This window comes from Macrobrachium nipponense, chromosome 14 (assembly GCF_015104395.2).
Source record: "Macrobrachium nipponense isolate FS-2020 chromosome 14, ASM1510439v2, whole genome shotgun sequence".
In the NCBI taxonomy this organism is placed as follows: Eukaryota; Metazoa; Arthropoda; class Malacostraca; order Decapoda; family Palaemonidae; genus Macrobrachium; species Macrobrachium nipponense.
In genome coordinates, this window is record NC_087207.1 from 52,072,445 (window position 1) to 52,089,863 (window position 17,419).

Genomic DNA, 17,419 nt, shown 5'->3' on the forward strand with positions numbered 1-17,419 from the left:
TTCTGACTTAGAGATCTTTAAGTGGCTGATGTATTCTTTCTGACTTGTCCCTCATTTTCTTGTGTTCTATACCAGTGTTTTCTTCTATTCCCAAGTACTTATATGCAGACTCCTCTGCCAGGTCAACTAACATGCCTTCCTCTACCTTTATGCTTTCTGATGTTACTTCTTTCCCTTTTTTTTATTGTACTCTTAGCACACTTGTCCAACCCAAATTCCATTTGAGAATTGGTGGAATGTCCTAACGAATTCTTCCAGTTTTTCTTCTGAATCTGTATACAACTTCAGGTCATCCATGAAGACCAGGTGGTTCACTCTTTTTTTTTCTGCTTCTGCTTTTGCTTAGGTCATAGCCAGTGTTAATGTTGTTCAAGATTTTACTAAGCGGATCTATGGTTAAGCAGAAGAGAAGTGGTGAGAGGTTGTCACCTTGGAATATTCCTCCTTGGATCTTTATGTCTGGGATTACTATCTGTCCCGAGACGTGAAACTGCTGCTCTTCTGCTCGTACTGCTACAGTACGTATCTATGGGTGTTCCCTCTGGACGACCTATACAAGAGAGACCATGAGATGTATCACTGTTGTGCACAATGACATTCTGAGATGTCTCACAAACACTCCCCGCTACCACTCCGCCACACAGATGTTCATAGAAAACCACCTGGACAATTTAAAAATCATTGTTAGGCGAACAATGTCCAGTCTGGTAACCCGAGTGAGAAACAGCAGCAACTCGCTCATACAAAGCATCCTAAGGAGTGAAGCAAGAAGATCTAAATTGTGGGAAAGATCGGAAAATGAGGCCTTTGTCCCCTAAAGGACTTAATCTCTGTATTGGCAAGATGTCATCTGCAGATTTTGTCATTATTATATTTATTGCTGATATTTTACTTTTTCATTATTACTGTGATTACTATTAAGTTAGTTTTTTTTACATTCAATTTTCATATTTAGCCCTCTAGACCTGACTACTGTAACCACCTAAGGTCTCTAGTTGAAATTTAAGTTATATAATCTGTGCACTAACTGTTACAACTCTAAAAGCATTTTTTTTCTAACCAATATTATTACTGTTATTACCAGTATTATGATTACTATCATTTATGCTACCTCAGGTATTTTGTGGATAAGCACTGATTATTCATTTTTTTGTCATATTGTCTCATGTATCTAGATTGTGTATGTTACTGTCTGTATTTTATATATTCTATGTATATGACCCTGAGCTGAAATAAAGGATATTATTATTATTATTATTATTATTATTATTATTATTATTATTATTATTATTATTATTATAAACAGAGTGGTCTTCCAATTAACCATCCGGGCTGTCAGGAAAGATCTTATTTCCTCATTGATATATATATTATATAGTTCCAAACATTTGAGTATCCAGGTGTTCGGCATGCTCTCAAATGCCTTCTTGTAATCTATCCAAGCCACATTAAAGTTCCTTTGTCTTTCTTACAATCTTCTAATATTGTTTTATTTATTAGCAGTTGATCTTTAGTGCCAAGTTTGTGTCTTGTGCATCCCTTTTGTCCTTTTCTCCAGTATGGGTTCTCATATGAACTGTAAGATTTGGATTAGTAGAAAAGGCTTTCCCGCATTCCTTGCACATAAATGGCTTCTCTCCAGTATGTTTTCTCAAATGAACTATAAGATTTGGTTTATTGGTAAATGCTTTCCCGCATTCCTTGCACATAAATGGTTTTTCTCCAGTATGGATTCTTATATGAATTATAAGTTCTGGTTTAGTGAAAAATGCTTTCCCACATTCTTTGCACATAAATGGCTTTTCTCCAGCATGTTTTCTCAAATGAACTACAAGATTTGGTTTATTGGTAAATGCTTTCCCGCATTCCTTGCACATAAATGGTTTTTCTCCAGTATGGATTCTCATATGAACTGTAAGTTCTGGTTTAGTGGAAAATGCTTTCCCACATTCATTGTACATAAATGGCTTTTCTCCAGTATGGATTCTGAAATGAACTGTAAGATTTGGTTTATTGGAAAATACTTTCCCACATTCCTTACACATGAATGACTTTTCTCCAGTATGGATTCTCATATGAGCTGTAAGATGTGATTTCTTGGAAAATGCTTTTCGACATTCCTTACACATGAATGACTTTTCCCCAGTATGGATTCTCATACAAGCTGTAAGATTTGATTTGTGGGAAAATGCTTTTCCACATTCCTTGCACATAAATGACTTTTCCCCAGTATGGATTCTCATATGAACTGTACAACTTCGTTTATGGGTAAATGCTTTCCCACATTCCTTGCATATGAATGGCTTTTCTCCAGTATGGATTCTCATATGAAGTGTATGATTTTTTTTCTTGGAAAATGCTTTCCCACATTCCTTGCATATGCGAGGCCCTCCAGCATGGATTCTCCTATGAAATATAAGATTAATTTTCATGGAAAATGCTTCCCCACAGTCACTGCATATGAATGTGTTCTCTTTTGGTAACATTTGTGATATGACTTGTAAGATTAATTTTATTGTAAAATACTTTCTCACAGTCAGTGGATCTGAAAGGCTTCTCTCCACTGTGACTATTCCTTCTTTCTTGTTTTACTTCCTTTTTACAAGTTGGTGGATCTTTTTCATTCACTACAGAATTCATTTCATAAGAATATTCACCATCTTCATTAGACTCACAGAATACCTCTGGCTCTATTTTGATGTCCATGAATGGATCGATCGACAAATAGTCACCATTACTGGTTTCACTAAAGGCAGCCATGTTGCTGTTTTCTTGATTTATGGTAGGGCATGGTAATGCATCTTCAGTTTCACCTTTCAATGGTAATTCTAAAGAATGTTTTGGATTCATTTTACCCTTTTGTCCTGTCTTCTTCTGTAATGACAACGTGTTGAATTGACAGCTCTTAACACAAAATTGTTTACAAATGATTATCCAATAAATCTGTTATAAATTAAGTAAAATATCTTGAAGGACTACAACCAGATTTCACTGCTGTTGTATGAAGCTATATTCAGAACATATTTCACTTGTTATTGTTGTAATTTTTAAAGTAGGAGTACAATCATTCACTGTTGTCTCTTACACTTTAAGAGTTGATATCAGTAATGTTACATACAGTCCCATTAAACATCAAGCATTCCCAAAATCTCGATGCTGCTCAAAACTGATGAAGGAAGGAAGGTTCTTCTGAGAGAATCTGAAATCAAAGAATGCAACAAATAGTTAGGAAACATAATGCCAGAACTGAAAAAGCAAAATAAATTTAATTCAAGTTCCTATAAAGGTCTCATGACAATTAACAAAGTTGCATTTGACAGTATCCAAATATTAATACAATCTAACTAAATGTCGCCCAGAAAGCATCAAAACATTTCTGAGGCAACAATGCAACAATAGATTGGAAATTGATATTGACAATCACCCTCTCTCATCTGTAAACTTCTTGTCTTAACATTACAATATTACTTATGAACTAATCCTTATTAACAAATCAAAGGCCAAGAATAGAAAATGCAAGAGACCAGCATAAGAATTTTGTGGGGAAACAACATGAAGGATAGACAGCAAATCCTTCATTGTATGTGATCCAGTTATACAAAACTCCATATTTATCCACAGATGCATTAGACAATAAGAAGAAAAAATAAAAAGGGTGAACTGAGTAGTAATTTCAAGAGATGAAAGTTTTCAAATTAGTTCCATTGATTGTTATTGTGGATACAATACATGAGTAGCTATTAAGACTAGCATCACTGATGACAGTCTTCGAAGGTATGTGCTGCTGCATTTCCTCCAATATGACATTTTTTTATAGCCATACAAACCAGAGATTTTTATGGAGGAGTATCTTTTAGTGCAAATTGAAATAGGTTAACTGGTGGTTATGAAGAATAAGAAAGCAAATTCCCCTTACTCACATGTGGCCTGACGAACAGAGAGGGGTATTGCAATGGGAGATATGACATAAGGGTATGATTTGTATACAGTGGAGTCCCTGTATTCATGGGGGATGGGTAAGACACCCCCTGCAAACAGCTAAAATTCCCAAATACTTAAAACCCCTCTAAAAATGGTTAGAACTGCCTATTTTCATAGTTAAAACATAAAAACCCTCTAAAATGTTTATACCCGAGTAAGAGTGTGTGTGGGGGCAGACGTGTTGGAGGTCTCTCTCGCGTTTCTTCACAGAAAAGAAGGGTTTTACGCCATTGGTGATTATACCTCTTATAGTAAGCAATGTGTTAATAGTGTCTCCACGTAATACCTGGCGTGTAAGCCGGAGAGTGTTGTGCAACTGCAGATATACTAATATTCTTTCTGCTCCAATCAGTGCCTTAAAAATCTTTCAAATCACAGCTACTCGAGGCTTATTGGTCCTGGGAAATGGGTAAAAGAATGCAGGGTATGTGTTAGTGCTTGACCTCTCCCTTACCGCAAAAATGTCACCTGACCAACCTCCAACCGTTGCGCAAGTGACCCTGGCACCTACCGGTGCCTGTGCCCCACACAAGTTCCATACTTGCGAACAATTGTCTTTTCTATATGCAATACCAATCGAACCGTTCCGACGTCGAGTCCGCTTTACAATCTGTCGTTGATGCCTGCTCCGATGAGGAAATCAACATTGCATATACGAAATGCAAAGATCTGATACCAGAGAGCATTCTCAAGGAGCGATCCGCGAAGAACTTGTCCTCTCACAAAAAAATATCATATATCACTAAGTGGCTAAGGACCTGCTCGGTGGAAATCTACGCCGATGACCCTTACAATCTGCCTCCAAAGGGGCCTGCTGACCCAAGCCTACCTGCGGTGTACCACACGGCAGAAAATGCCTTCCAAACAGCAAAATCTCTCTCAGAAATAATTGGAAAAAACTCGGAAAAAATGTGGAGGAGACAAATGATAAATTATCAAGAATCTGGGATGTGATCAAAGGACTACAGGAATCCCTAAACAGTCTTAAACAGTCTTAAAACGGTGGAAACAACCAGTGAAGACGGCTTTAATCCCTGTTGTTTCACAGAGGACTGAAAACGCTAAACTGCTATTTCATTGCTGTTCGGTGAGAAGTCGGAGTTGCAATGAAAGAGGAGGGCCTTTCAGGTATGAAAACACAGGGATTGTACTGCCTGAAGAACCGCTTCTCATGGGCTGGATCAGGGAGGACATTTCTATTACTTGGAAGTAGAGCTGGTAGGGTGGGGAACAGGCGAAGTCTTCCGTTATTCAGCTACAATTCAGGGAGAACAAAGAATAATTGCACACCTACATATTATGATATGTATTTAGAAGACAAACTCAGATGTCTGAAGTAATCATTCTGTGTCATCGCAGCGGCAGGTGCGATGAAGTGGAAGACTAGGCTACAGACTTCTGTTACAGTGAGGTAAACAGAAAGATGATAACGAGTCTTGTGAGATATCACTGTCTGAAAATTCTCGCAACGGCAAAAGGCGATGTAATAGCGATGGTCATACATGTATGCGAGAATTCCAGCCAACCAGAGACCTAAGTCTGTGATTGCCGGGCAGAGATTCGATTCGGTAGTCAATCATCACAAAGGAGGGGAGAGACAAAACCTGACCGAAATATCTTGGAGAGCCAGTAGGTCTGGCAGGCATCCCGGACACCGCTAGCTCCCGTTCACTTGTCATCCTGAGTTGCCAGGTAATCCATTCCATGAAGGAATGCATTTGGCTAGAACCACCGAGCACAAGAAAATATACTCGAACATTTGCATTTTAACCGAAACAGATTTCGGTGAATGCAAACGCTGTGGTGTTGTTGTTGTACACAATACCACAAGTATCTCAAAATCAAAACTGGTAACTCTTGGGAGGCTTCCAAGGCAGTCCCGAGTTGTAGTTCAATTAGGAAGATACTATTCGTCTCGGTCACAACCCGTAGAGTTAACTACAGTATATACCTACATCTCGGACAATTCAACTGATAACAGAAGCATGTCGCGAGGGAAATATACGTAGTATATTTGTAGGTTCCTGCACATAGACCTCCAGCCTAAATTCTCTCCCATTCAAGGAACAAGAATAAGGACTGGAAGCCGACCTCCTTCATTCTCTAATGAAGAGAGCGAAGGTGAAGTTTTTCAGAAGGAAGACTTCTACGGTGATAACAGGATACCGAAGACTATTAGTTCAAGCTGAACTGGATGTTCCCAAAACAGTAGCCCTGGAGAGGCATTCAAACTCTTGGTGCAAACTCTCGGTGCTATCCATCCTGAACGGATTGACGTATGTTCGATAAAGTCCTAGAATTGAACCAAAAACATAGTCTCTCGGGTTCGAATTCCGAGGAGTAAACTCCACCGAATTCTTCTTATTTCATTGTTTCATTCTGGTATAACCAAGAAGTAAACGGAAAAAAAAGAGAGGAGGATTGACTGTTATTGCCCGTTCTTCTCTATCCCGGGGTTGACCGCCTCCTGAGGCGACAGACCGTCAGGTCCATCTAGGCTGAGCCCCTCCAAGATATTCTTCCTTCAGCAGCGGCACTTACTTCGAACGCTAGAAATTCCAGGAATTCTAGCATTCGGTGAGATTCCCGATTATCGTAGTAACAATTATCAGGGATTCTCGTCTCGCCCACTCTGGACCGTGGTTTTGGCCAAGTGTTTGCACTATTCTCCTATCCAGAGACTTCAACTTTCCTTTCGTAGATTGGAAAGAACGAATAGGAGATTATGGTTATATTTATACATATAAAAAAGAGAGTAATAGTAGTGCAGAAGATAAGAGGTAATTCGAAAAGCTATTAGATATGCTACTAGAATACAACATTCAACAAATAAATCACCTGCCAACAAGAAAGGAAAATACTTTAGACCTAGTATTTGTGAATGAGGTGAACTATGTTAAAGAAATAATAGATTATAATGCGAGTATTTCAGACCATAATGTCATAGAATTAACAGTCCATTCCAAAGCAAGTGAAAACAGAGATAAGCAAGAAATGAAAAAGTGGGAAGAATATGGAAAATGCAATTTCTACAGTAAAAATATAAAATGGTCAGAAATAAATGAAGAATTAAACAAAGATTGGGATAACATTTTTGTAAGTGATGATATACAGGTAAATACAGAGATATTAAATAAAATATTAGAGAAAATAGTGGATAAATATATACCAAAGAAGAAAAGTAAACATCAGTCATGCATACCAAGAGACAGAAGGATCTTGTTCCAGAAAATCAGAAAGTGGTGAAAAGGTCTTGCAAAAGAAAAAAAATGCATGGAAAGTGATAGTACTAAAAAGTAAGATAGAAAATGCAGAACAAAAGATTATACAATCAAAAGAAAATGAAAAACGGGACTTGGAAGAAAACATTTAATAAAAAATAATTTGTTTAATATAGGACAACATGGTTTTGTACCTGGAAAAAGTACACAAACCCAACTGTTAGTCCACCATGAGAACATATACAAAAATATGAAAAACGGAAATGAAACAGATGTGGTTTATCTAGACTTTGCAAAAGCTTTTGACAAGGGAGATCATAATATATTAGCGAAGAAAATAAAAAAAACATAATATAGTGGATCAAGGAGGAAGATCTTTAAAAGAATTTTTACACAACAGAAAACAGATAGTTATTGCAAACGATGAGAAATCGGATGAAGCTAAGGTAATATCCAGTGTGCCACAAGGTATGGTGCTAGCTGCATTGCTGTTTGTTATTATGATTGCAGACATAAACAGTAATGTTAAGGAATCGGTAGTGAGTAGTTTCACCAATGTCACAAGAATAAATAGAGAAATTACTTGTGATGAAGATAGGAACTCGCTACAAAGAGACCTTAACAAAGTATATGATTGGGCAGAGGTAAATAGGATGGTATTTAACTCTAATAAATTTGAATCAATAAATTATGGAGACAGAGAAGGAAAGCTATATGCATATAGGGGACCTAATAATGAGACAATCACAAATAAGGGAGCAGTTAAAGACCTTGGTGTGATGTTGAATAGGAACATGTTATGCAATGATCAGATAGCAATTCTATTGGCAAAATGTTAAAGCAAAAATGGGAATGTTGTTACGGCACTTCAAAACAAGCTGAACACATGATTATGCTTTGTAAAACGTGTGTTTGTAGTCCACTTGAATATTGCAATATGATATGGTACCCACACTATTAAAAGGATATTGCACAAATAGAGTGTACAAAGGTTCTTTACGGGTACAATAGAAGAAGTTAAGGATCTAGACTACCGGGAGAGACTACAATTTTTAAAATTATATAGTCTAGAAAGAAGAGAAAGCTACATGATAATTCAGGCATGGAAACAGATAGAAGGAATTGCCGAAAACATCTTGGAGCTAAAAATATCAGACAGACCCTAAGAAATCTCTGGGCGAGACTTCTTGTGGGGGGGGGGGGGGGGGCGAGGCCACCTTCTTTTTCTTCGGCTTGGGGGGCCTTGGAAGTCGAAGGGGAAGAGGCGGCAGAAGATGACGACGAAGAAGACGACGACACCTTTTTCTTCTTCTTGGACTTCCTCTTCCCCAGCTTCCTCAGGACAACCGACAGGTCCTCCATCCAGGATGGAGTTGGGGCAGTTGCGGTAGCAACACGGCCCAACTGCACGTGTCTGGAGGGACCTGTGGGAGCAGCAGTGGAGGGAACACTTCCTCGAGGAGGGTTATGAAACTCTTGCCTGGCAGGCAAAGCGTCTGCCATGCCACCACTGAGACTGGTCGGTCGCGTCAACGTGACCGTCGTCTGGGTGGGGCTGAGCGTGCACCTGACAGGAGACAGCCGATACCGTCCTCCGACTCTTCCAAGTCCTCATCGAGACTGAAACCTCTCTGAAAAATAGAATAATTAAAAGAGGGCTGGATGGCCAGCCTCCACCGGTCTCTTGCATGCACGGTCACGCGGGAACGTCACGTCAACCCTGGGTACTGGACAATCGCTGCAAGAGCGATCGCCGGTCTGGCGAGAGTCACCTGAGCGACTGTTACCATCCTTCCGCTCCGTGCCCGGGTCCTGACACGGTGAGCGAACTCAGCAGTCTGGACCTTGGCTGCACGGTCACCCGTAGGTGACCGTACACTCAGTGATGCTCACAAGCGAGTGGCTGAGACGGTTCCCGGTCCGGAGGTGGAACCTCTGGAGCCGGGAGAGGAGGTACCAGCGGTGGCTGGTACCTCCATGTCCCCGTCTTTTCTTCCCTGAGGAAGGAGAGACGGGCTTGTTCCCGGAGGAACAGGGGGACCAGCGGAAGGCCCACCTCTCTCACCGGAGCGAGACAGACCCTTAGAAGGCCCGTGACGAGACTTCTTAGGGGGGGAGACAACCTACTCTTCTACGGCAAAGCCTTAGAAGTCGAGGGGGTGGAGACATGAAAAAAAAAAAGATGATCTTGAAGAGGAGGATGGCAACACTTGACGAGCTCTCTTCCTCTTCGATTCCTCCTAATTCTGCGAGACTTCCACCATCAGGAATAGATAAACATCAAAGGGCAGAGCAAAAGCTTCGTCCAGTGACATAACTCCAGGGTAGTGGTAAATGAATATGATTATCAGCAGGGGGTCAGTATGCACACTCGAGGATCGGTATCACAACATACAACAGGTACAATTCCAAGGTTAGGATAACCAATACGAAGAGCTATCCAACCAATACTGCTGTAAACACAATCACCACTCTTTAGTCTGTAAAATAAGGAAAAAAAAAAAGATTATGTAATAAGGATACTCCTCTCGCATCCAAGGGCACCGCCCTCCGAGTGAGAGGAGATCCCCCAAACACCAACACCACATGCCCCTTCTTCTACCTTCGTCCAATAGTAAATGAAAGGATGAAGGAGGAGAGAAATTAATATAAAAACAAAACAAGGACAAACCTTTGAAGTTCCCCTCGGTAATTCCCAAATGTAAGCATAATTTTCGGATGAATACATGTCTTGTTACAGGATCAATATCACTCACGTTAACCCTTAAATGCCTAAGGGGTATGATAAAAATAGTCTCCCGTATGCCGAGGGGGTCTCGGAGTGAGCGCTGAAGCGGAAAAAATATTTTATTAAAAAAATTACAGCGCACTTAGTTTTCAAGATTAAGAGTTCATTTTTGGCTCCTTTTTTTGTCATTGCCTGAAGTTTAGTATGCAACCATCAGAAATGAAAAAAAATATCATTATCATATATAAATAATGCGATATATGATAGTTCAGAAACAAAATTGTATTCAAATCGCGCTGTGAGCAAAACGGTTAAAAGATAACGAGTTAATTTTTTTTCGTTGCATTGTACACTAAATTGCGAACATTTTGGTATATAACACATTGTAAAACGATCAAAGCAACACAGAGAAAATATTATCACAAAATGATGCATGAATTTGTAACGAGCGGACGTAATAAAAAGTTTTTTTCAAAAATTCACCATAAATCTAAATATTGTTCTAGAGACTTCTAATTTGTTTCAAAATGAAGATAAATGATTGAATATTACTATACTGTAAGAATTTTAGCTTACAATTGCAGTTTTTGACCATTGTGGACGAGTTAAAGTTGACCAAATGTCGAATTTTTTTATATGCAAGTATTTCGAAAACGAGAAAAGCTACAACCTTTAATTATTTTTTGTTGTATTCTACATGAAATTGCACACATTTTCATATATAAAACTCTATGAAACGCCTAATATGAAATGGAGCAAATATTCTGAGAATGCGATGTACGCATTTCGGAGATTTGCGGCGGAGAATCCACGCGCGGAGGGAAGGAAAGTTTTTTTTTCAAAAATTCACCATAAATCTAAATATTGTGCTAGAGACTTCGAATTTGTTTCAAAATGAAGATAAATGACTGAATATTACTAGACTGTAAGAGTTTTAGCTTACAAGCGCGCTTTTCGACTATTTCGGTAGAGTCAAAGTTGACCAAACGTGGTTTTTTTCTATTTATTGTGATTTATATGCAAATATTTCAAAAATGAGAAAAGCTACAACCTTCAATTATTTTTTATTGTATTCTACATGAAATTGCGCACATTTTCACATATATAAAACTTTATGTAACGGCTAATTTAAAATGGTGCAAACATTACGACAATCGCACGTATGATTTTTTCGGAAGAGTTACTGCGCGGACGTAAGAAATTTTTTTTTTTTTTCATAAATTCACCATAAATCGAAATATTGTGCTAGAGACTTCCAATTTGTTGCAAAATGAAGGTAAATGAATGAATATTACTAAAATATAAGAGTTTTAGCTTACAATTGTGTTTTTCGACCATTTAGGTAGAGTAAAAGTTGATCAAAGGTTGAAATTTTGGCACTTATCGTTATTTATGCGAAAATATTTCAAAACTCATAAAAGCTACAATCATGAGTACTTTTTTGTTGTATTCTGCATGAAATTGCGCACATTTTCATAAATAATACTCCACATAACGGCTAATTTAAAATGGTGCAAAAATTATGTCAAAGTGACAAAATAATTTCTGAGATGTGTCACTGATACTTTTTAGTGCGATAAGAAAGAAATTCGCGCTTGCGCGCCTGCATAACGATTGTAAACAAAACAACACCTTAATCCGTGAACTCCCAGCATCCCCCAAGGCGTGTGATTCAAAAGTTTTTGGCTGGTAGGCCTATAAGTATTTTTCCGCAAATTTTTAAAAAAAACTTTTCTTTGTAGACGTAAAATACGTCCAATCGGCACCCGACAGACAATTTATCTCGACGCAAAATACGTCCAATAGGCGTTTAAGGGCTAAATACATGTCTCATCCTCACGTTAAATACATATCTCGTCCTCACATTAAAGGGCGAAAGAATGTAAATAATATGTTGGCATACCTTTGCCGCCGACCCTTAACACAAGTAGAGAGGCGGCTATAAAGGCTATCACATAAAGTGGGTTTGTATATTAATCGAATTTAATATTGATATCAAACACCGTTCAGTAGGGCCTCGATAATCGCGGGGGATAGGGCCCAGAACCCCCTGTGATAAGTAAATACCCGTGTTATCCTGGTTCCCCTCTCAAAAATTGCCAAAAACTGCCTACTTTAATAATTACCCACCCAAGACCACTATTCCAATGTTTATAACTGCCTACTTTAGTTCAAACACCAAATATGTCTTCAACTATCACCTTAAACTAAATTCAAGATAGTTTCAAAGTTATTTTACAACATTAGCCTTAAAAATATATGTAGTATACATGCTACGGTACATATGTAGCCTACTAGCCTATGGATTACAGCTAGAAGCCTACATATGCATGCTCATGTGGGCCTCTTTTCTTCACAACACATGTTAATATATTGCAGGTAATAACCTTCATCTGAAGTTTAGGCTTCTTTCCCGTAAGAGTAAAAGAATCGGGGCTTTTGGATGCCATATAATTACCTCGTTTATATGGGTACAAATTAAAGAATGCGGCAAGTAAGACTTCAATAACAACATAAAACGTGGGCAGGCCAGTGTTGCCAAATGGGAATGGCAATTCCTTGCTAGAATTTGCTCCATAAAGTGCTAAAAAAATTCACATCATACTCAACAATTCCACCCAGTCAATTTCAACCGATTGCTCTCTTTTTCGATTCAAACATGTTTCTAACATACACAGTGTACTTGTACATTACATTTCATGATTCATAATAATTTCGAAACCTATTCTGTTCAATTCCTGAAAATGGTTTTGCAAGATTTTATTCTTTTTCTTACATGATATATCAAACATAGTAGAATAAAAGAAATATTAAACTTAACATCACAAAGATTTGATGTCAAAATACGTATGCCAGATGCTGGATTGAAAATTTTCTTGCTAATTACCTCAAAAAAATTAAAGCTAGCATTAAAAATGTGAAATTGGTAACACTGGACTCAACAGATCCGTGTTAGTAGTACAAATGATGGTTATTGTATCATTAAAAATATCAAAATAAACGAAGTTGCAAAGCCGATTCTATTCGTGTTTTCCGAAACACGTAGCCTAAAAGGAAAACTTTATTTTGTTTGTTTCATCGTGCCACAAACCCCTGACAATGCAGAGTACATATGATCATTCTAAACTATTATTTACTACCAGAATAACAATGATATTGTGTATTGAAAATGAATGTTACATATATTCCCAAACATTATTACTACCATGATTAGTACTGTTACAATTTCGAAAGATAATCTTGCTGTGAACACTACCATAATTTGATTTGCATATACGTACGTACATTTTGTCAGCTAGCTGGCTTTGCATAGATAAAAGTTGATTTCACTGATATGAAATTATTCCACGAATAGCCTTTTTTATTATGAAGATATGACGATAATATAGAAGGTAAAAAATGGTTTTACGTATTTCGTTTACGCTTCGTCGCTGAGAGAGAGAGAGAGAGAGAGAGAGAGAGAGAGAGAGAGAGAGAGAGAGAGAGAGAGATTCTTAAGAATGAGCAAAAATGTATTTTATTTTAACCTTTGGAAGCCACCATTGAATATCGGCAGTGACAACTTAAACTCAACTCGATAAACACTTGATAGTTATGGCAGATGACGTCAGTAATCAGCTGTTTCTCTATAGAGAGAGAGACCTTACCTTACCTTACAGACCTTACATCTTGTTCGGGTTGCCCCAGGTCCCTCAGTGTGAGGCACCTCTAATGTCTACCAGAGAGTTGCTAGTACATCTTCTGGGATGCAGCTTAGATATTTGTCGAGCTTATTCTTAAACACATCTATGCTCACTCCTGATATATTCCTCAGATGAGCTGGCAATGCATTGAATAGACGCTGCATATCGATGCTGGTGCATAGTGGATTAATGTCCTGTGTGCTTTCCTTATTTTTCCTGGTATAGTTTTGGGCACTATTAATCTACCTCTGTTTACTCTTTCTGATATTTTTAGCTCCATGATGTTTTCGGCTATTCCTTCTATCTGTTTCCATGCCTGAATTATCATGTAGCGTTCTCTTCTCCTTTCTAGACTATATAATTTTAAGGATTGCAGTCTTTCCCAGTAGTCAAGATCCTTAACTTCTTCTATTCTAGCTGTAAAGGACCTTTGTACATTCTGTATTTGTGCAATATCCTTTTGATAGTGTGGGTACCATATCATATTGCAATATTCAAGTGGAATACGAACAATGTTTTATAAAGCATAATCATGTGTTCAGCTTCTTTTGTTTTGAAGTGCCATAACAACATTCCCATTTTTGCTTTACATTTTGCCAATAGAATTGCTATTTGATCATTACATAACATGTTCCTATTCATCATCACACCAAGGTCTTTAACTGCTTCCTTATTTGTGATTGTCTCATTATTAGGTCCCCTATATGCATATAGCTTTCCTTCTCTTTCTCCATAATTTATTGATTCAAATTTATCAGAGTTAAATACCATCCTATTTACCTCTGCCCAATCATATACTTTGTTAAGGTCTCTTTGTAGCACGTTCCTATCTTCATCACAAGTAATTTCTCTACTTATTCTTGTGTCATTGGCGAAACTACTCACTACCAAGTCCTATGTCTGCAATCATAATAACAAACAGTAATGCAGCTAACACCGTACCTTGTGGCACACTGGATATTACCTTAGCTTCATCCGATTTCTCATCGTTTGCAATAACTATCTGTTTTCTGTTGTGTAAAAATTCTTTTAACCATCTTCCTACTTTATCCACTATATTATGTTTTCTAATTTTCATCGCTAATATATTATGATCTACCTTGTCAAAAGCTTTTGCAAAGTCTAGATAAACCACATCTGTTTCATTTCTGCTTTTCATATATTTTTGTATGTTCTCACGGTGGACTAACAGTTGGGTTTGTGTACTTTTTCCAGGTATGAAACCATGTTGTCCTATATTAAACAAATTATTTTTTATTAAATGTTTCATAATATTTTTCTTTATTACCCTTTCATACACTTTCACAATATGTGATGTTAGATTCACAGGCCTATAATTACTTGCCTCTAGTCTTGATCCACTTTTGAAAGTAGGGGTAATATATACTAATTTGTGCTCATCATAAATCTTGCCTGTATCTACACTTTGTCTTAATAATATTGCAAGTGGCTTTGCGATAGAATGAACTACTTTAACAAAATAGCAGGGACACCATCAGGCCCTGCTGCTGCTCCATTTTTAATTTCATTAATAGCCTGCACAATATCAGCTTCATTAATATCTATGTCTGCTAAATATTCATTATTTTCATCCCTTACTTCTATATCATTATCTTCATTATCAATTCTAGGGGTGAATTCTCTCTTATATCGTTCTGCCAATATGTTGCATATTTCCTTTTTTCATTTGTTAATGTCCCTTCAATTCTTAGAGGGCCTATTTCTATTCTTCTTTTATTAATCTTTTTTTGCATACGAGTACAATAGTTTGGGGTTTTGCTTGATATTTACTAAGATTTTTTCTTCCAAGTCCCGTTTTTCATTTTCTTTTGATTGTATAATCTTTTGTTCTGCATTTTCTATCTTACTTTTTAGTTCTATCACTTTCCATGCATTTTTTTCTTTTGCAAGACCTTTTTACCACTTTCTGATTTTCTGGAACAAGATCCTTCTGTCTTCCTGGTATGCATGACTGATGTTTATATTTATTCACTATTTTCTCTAATATTTTATATATTATCTCCGTATTTACCTTTATATCATCACTTACGAAAATGAGAGAAGAGAGATGGAGAGAGAACAGAGAGGAGAGAGAGAGAGAGAGAGAGAGAGAGAGAGAGAGAGAGAGAGAGAGAGAGAGAGAGAGAGAGAGACTGTTGCCTGATTAGGCTGTAACCTTGACAGATATCCATTAGCAAAAGTTGAATAATAGCTGTGTATTGAGAATAATGATCATTTTAATAAAAATGGAATTTTTACTATAAAATTAATATTAATAATACTTACCTGTATAATTTATCTAGCCCTAAATCCCCAAAAACCGCACCAAAATTTACCACATTGGCAACCCTGTTACCTCCTATTTTGTCTGCCAGTTGGCAACACTGCTGTTGACAGTTACAAAACCTTCCCTTGAAAATCAGTTGTGACAGGCAGATCGTGGGGTAGGATGGGTGGGACTAGATAAATTATACATGTAAGTATTATTAACATTAATTTTATAATAAAAATTCCATACTAATAACCATTACCTTAATATAATTTATCTAGCCCGATTAAACACATTGAAAAGGAGGCGGGAATCTGAGTACAATTTCCCTTTCAGGCAGAATAGGACATAAAACAATTAAAGAAATATATATCATAGGCAGTTAAAAACTCAACCAGAGGTCTAAGAAACTAAGAACGCAAAGTCTCCTACCATAATGCCACTGAACTGCGGTAGTAAAGGACAAGGAGTAAGTGCATAGTCAGTCTGTCTGTACAAAAGTCAGGTGACCGACCAGGTGACCAGTCAGACGAAATGAGGACAGCAAGGCTGCACCCTGATGACTTTATCAAGCACTAAAACGACACCTGCTCTCTCACGAATGTCTGGCACCAAGAAAGAGGAGCGGGTATTGACAACTCTTTCCCTGAAGGATGAGTGCCTGGACTGCCTGGGCGATTCAAAGCTATGCAAACATTGGGGGTGTATCAACGCAACCCAACATCGCCAGCAGCGATATCGGCTCATGAGCAACTCCTGATTCGAGCTTTCTGGTGCCAAGAGAAAGGAGAGCGGAGCAAAAAGGCGACTCAGTCCCAAAGGACGAGTGTCGGCAGTCCAACCTGGTCTCATGTTAAATGATCATCGGAGGGTGTATCAACGCAACCGACTTCGTCAACAAGAAACTCAGGGCTACTAAATGTCACCTGATCTCGCACGAGTGATTGACTCCAAAAAAACAGGTGAGACAAAAAGTAGATGGTGAACAAGTCACCAGATGACAGCAGACAATCCATCGACTAATTACCTATCCAGAAGTACAATGGAAGAAGCGTGAGTCGTCAGGACAAGCGAACCAGTGGCTAGTCCTAGGTTGGCATCAACTTTGGGAGAAGCATAGTCCCCAGTGCTGACAACCCAGTGGCTGGTCCCATGCCACACTGACAATGGAAGCACCATGAGGTGTCAAGCAGCTAGTCCTTGTCATCAACAACACCTAAATACCAAATTGCCTAATTCCCATAATAACTAAACCAAAAACTACCATAAGTTATAATGCAAAAACAAAAAATATATACAACCAAAAATAAATAATATACAGGTAGCAACCAACGTAAAACAGGAAGACTACCTAATTCTCCTGTCTGACTACCTGTCCTGCCATCACCAATGGGCCCAAAGAACGAAGGTCGCCTAAAACTAGAGAAATATCCCTCAAGTAAAAAGAGGCAACAACAGAAATAGAAAGCCAAGTCGCTGCCTCAAGCACCTTGGCGACTGAGTCGTTCTTCATAAAAGCTACTGATGTAGCAACAGC

At 38.0% G+C, this 17,419-nt stretch overlaps 1 protein-coding gene across 1 annotated transcript; it reads right to left on the minus strand.

Moving 5' to 3' along the window:
- Positions 1 to 1,496: 1,496 nt before the first annotated feature.
- On the minus strand, positions 1,497 to 2,432 carry LOC135226229 (gastrula zinc finger protein XlCGF8.2DB-like). The gene has a single exon (XM_064265673.1). It carries the CDS (start codon positions 2,430 to 2,432, stop codon positions 1,497 to 1,499), a length of 936 nt encoding a protein of 311 aa, XP_064121743.1.
- Between the last annotated feature and the right edge of the window lie 14,987 nt (positions 2,433 to 17,419).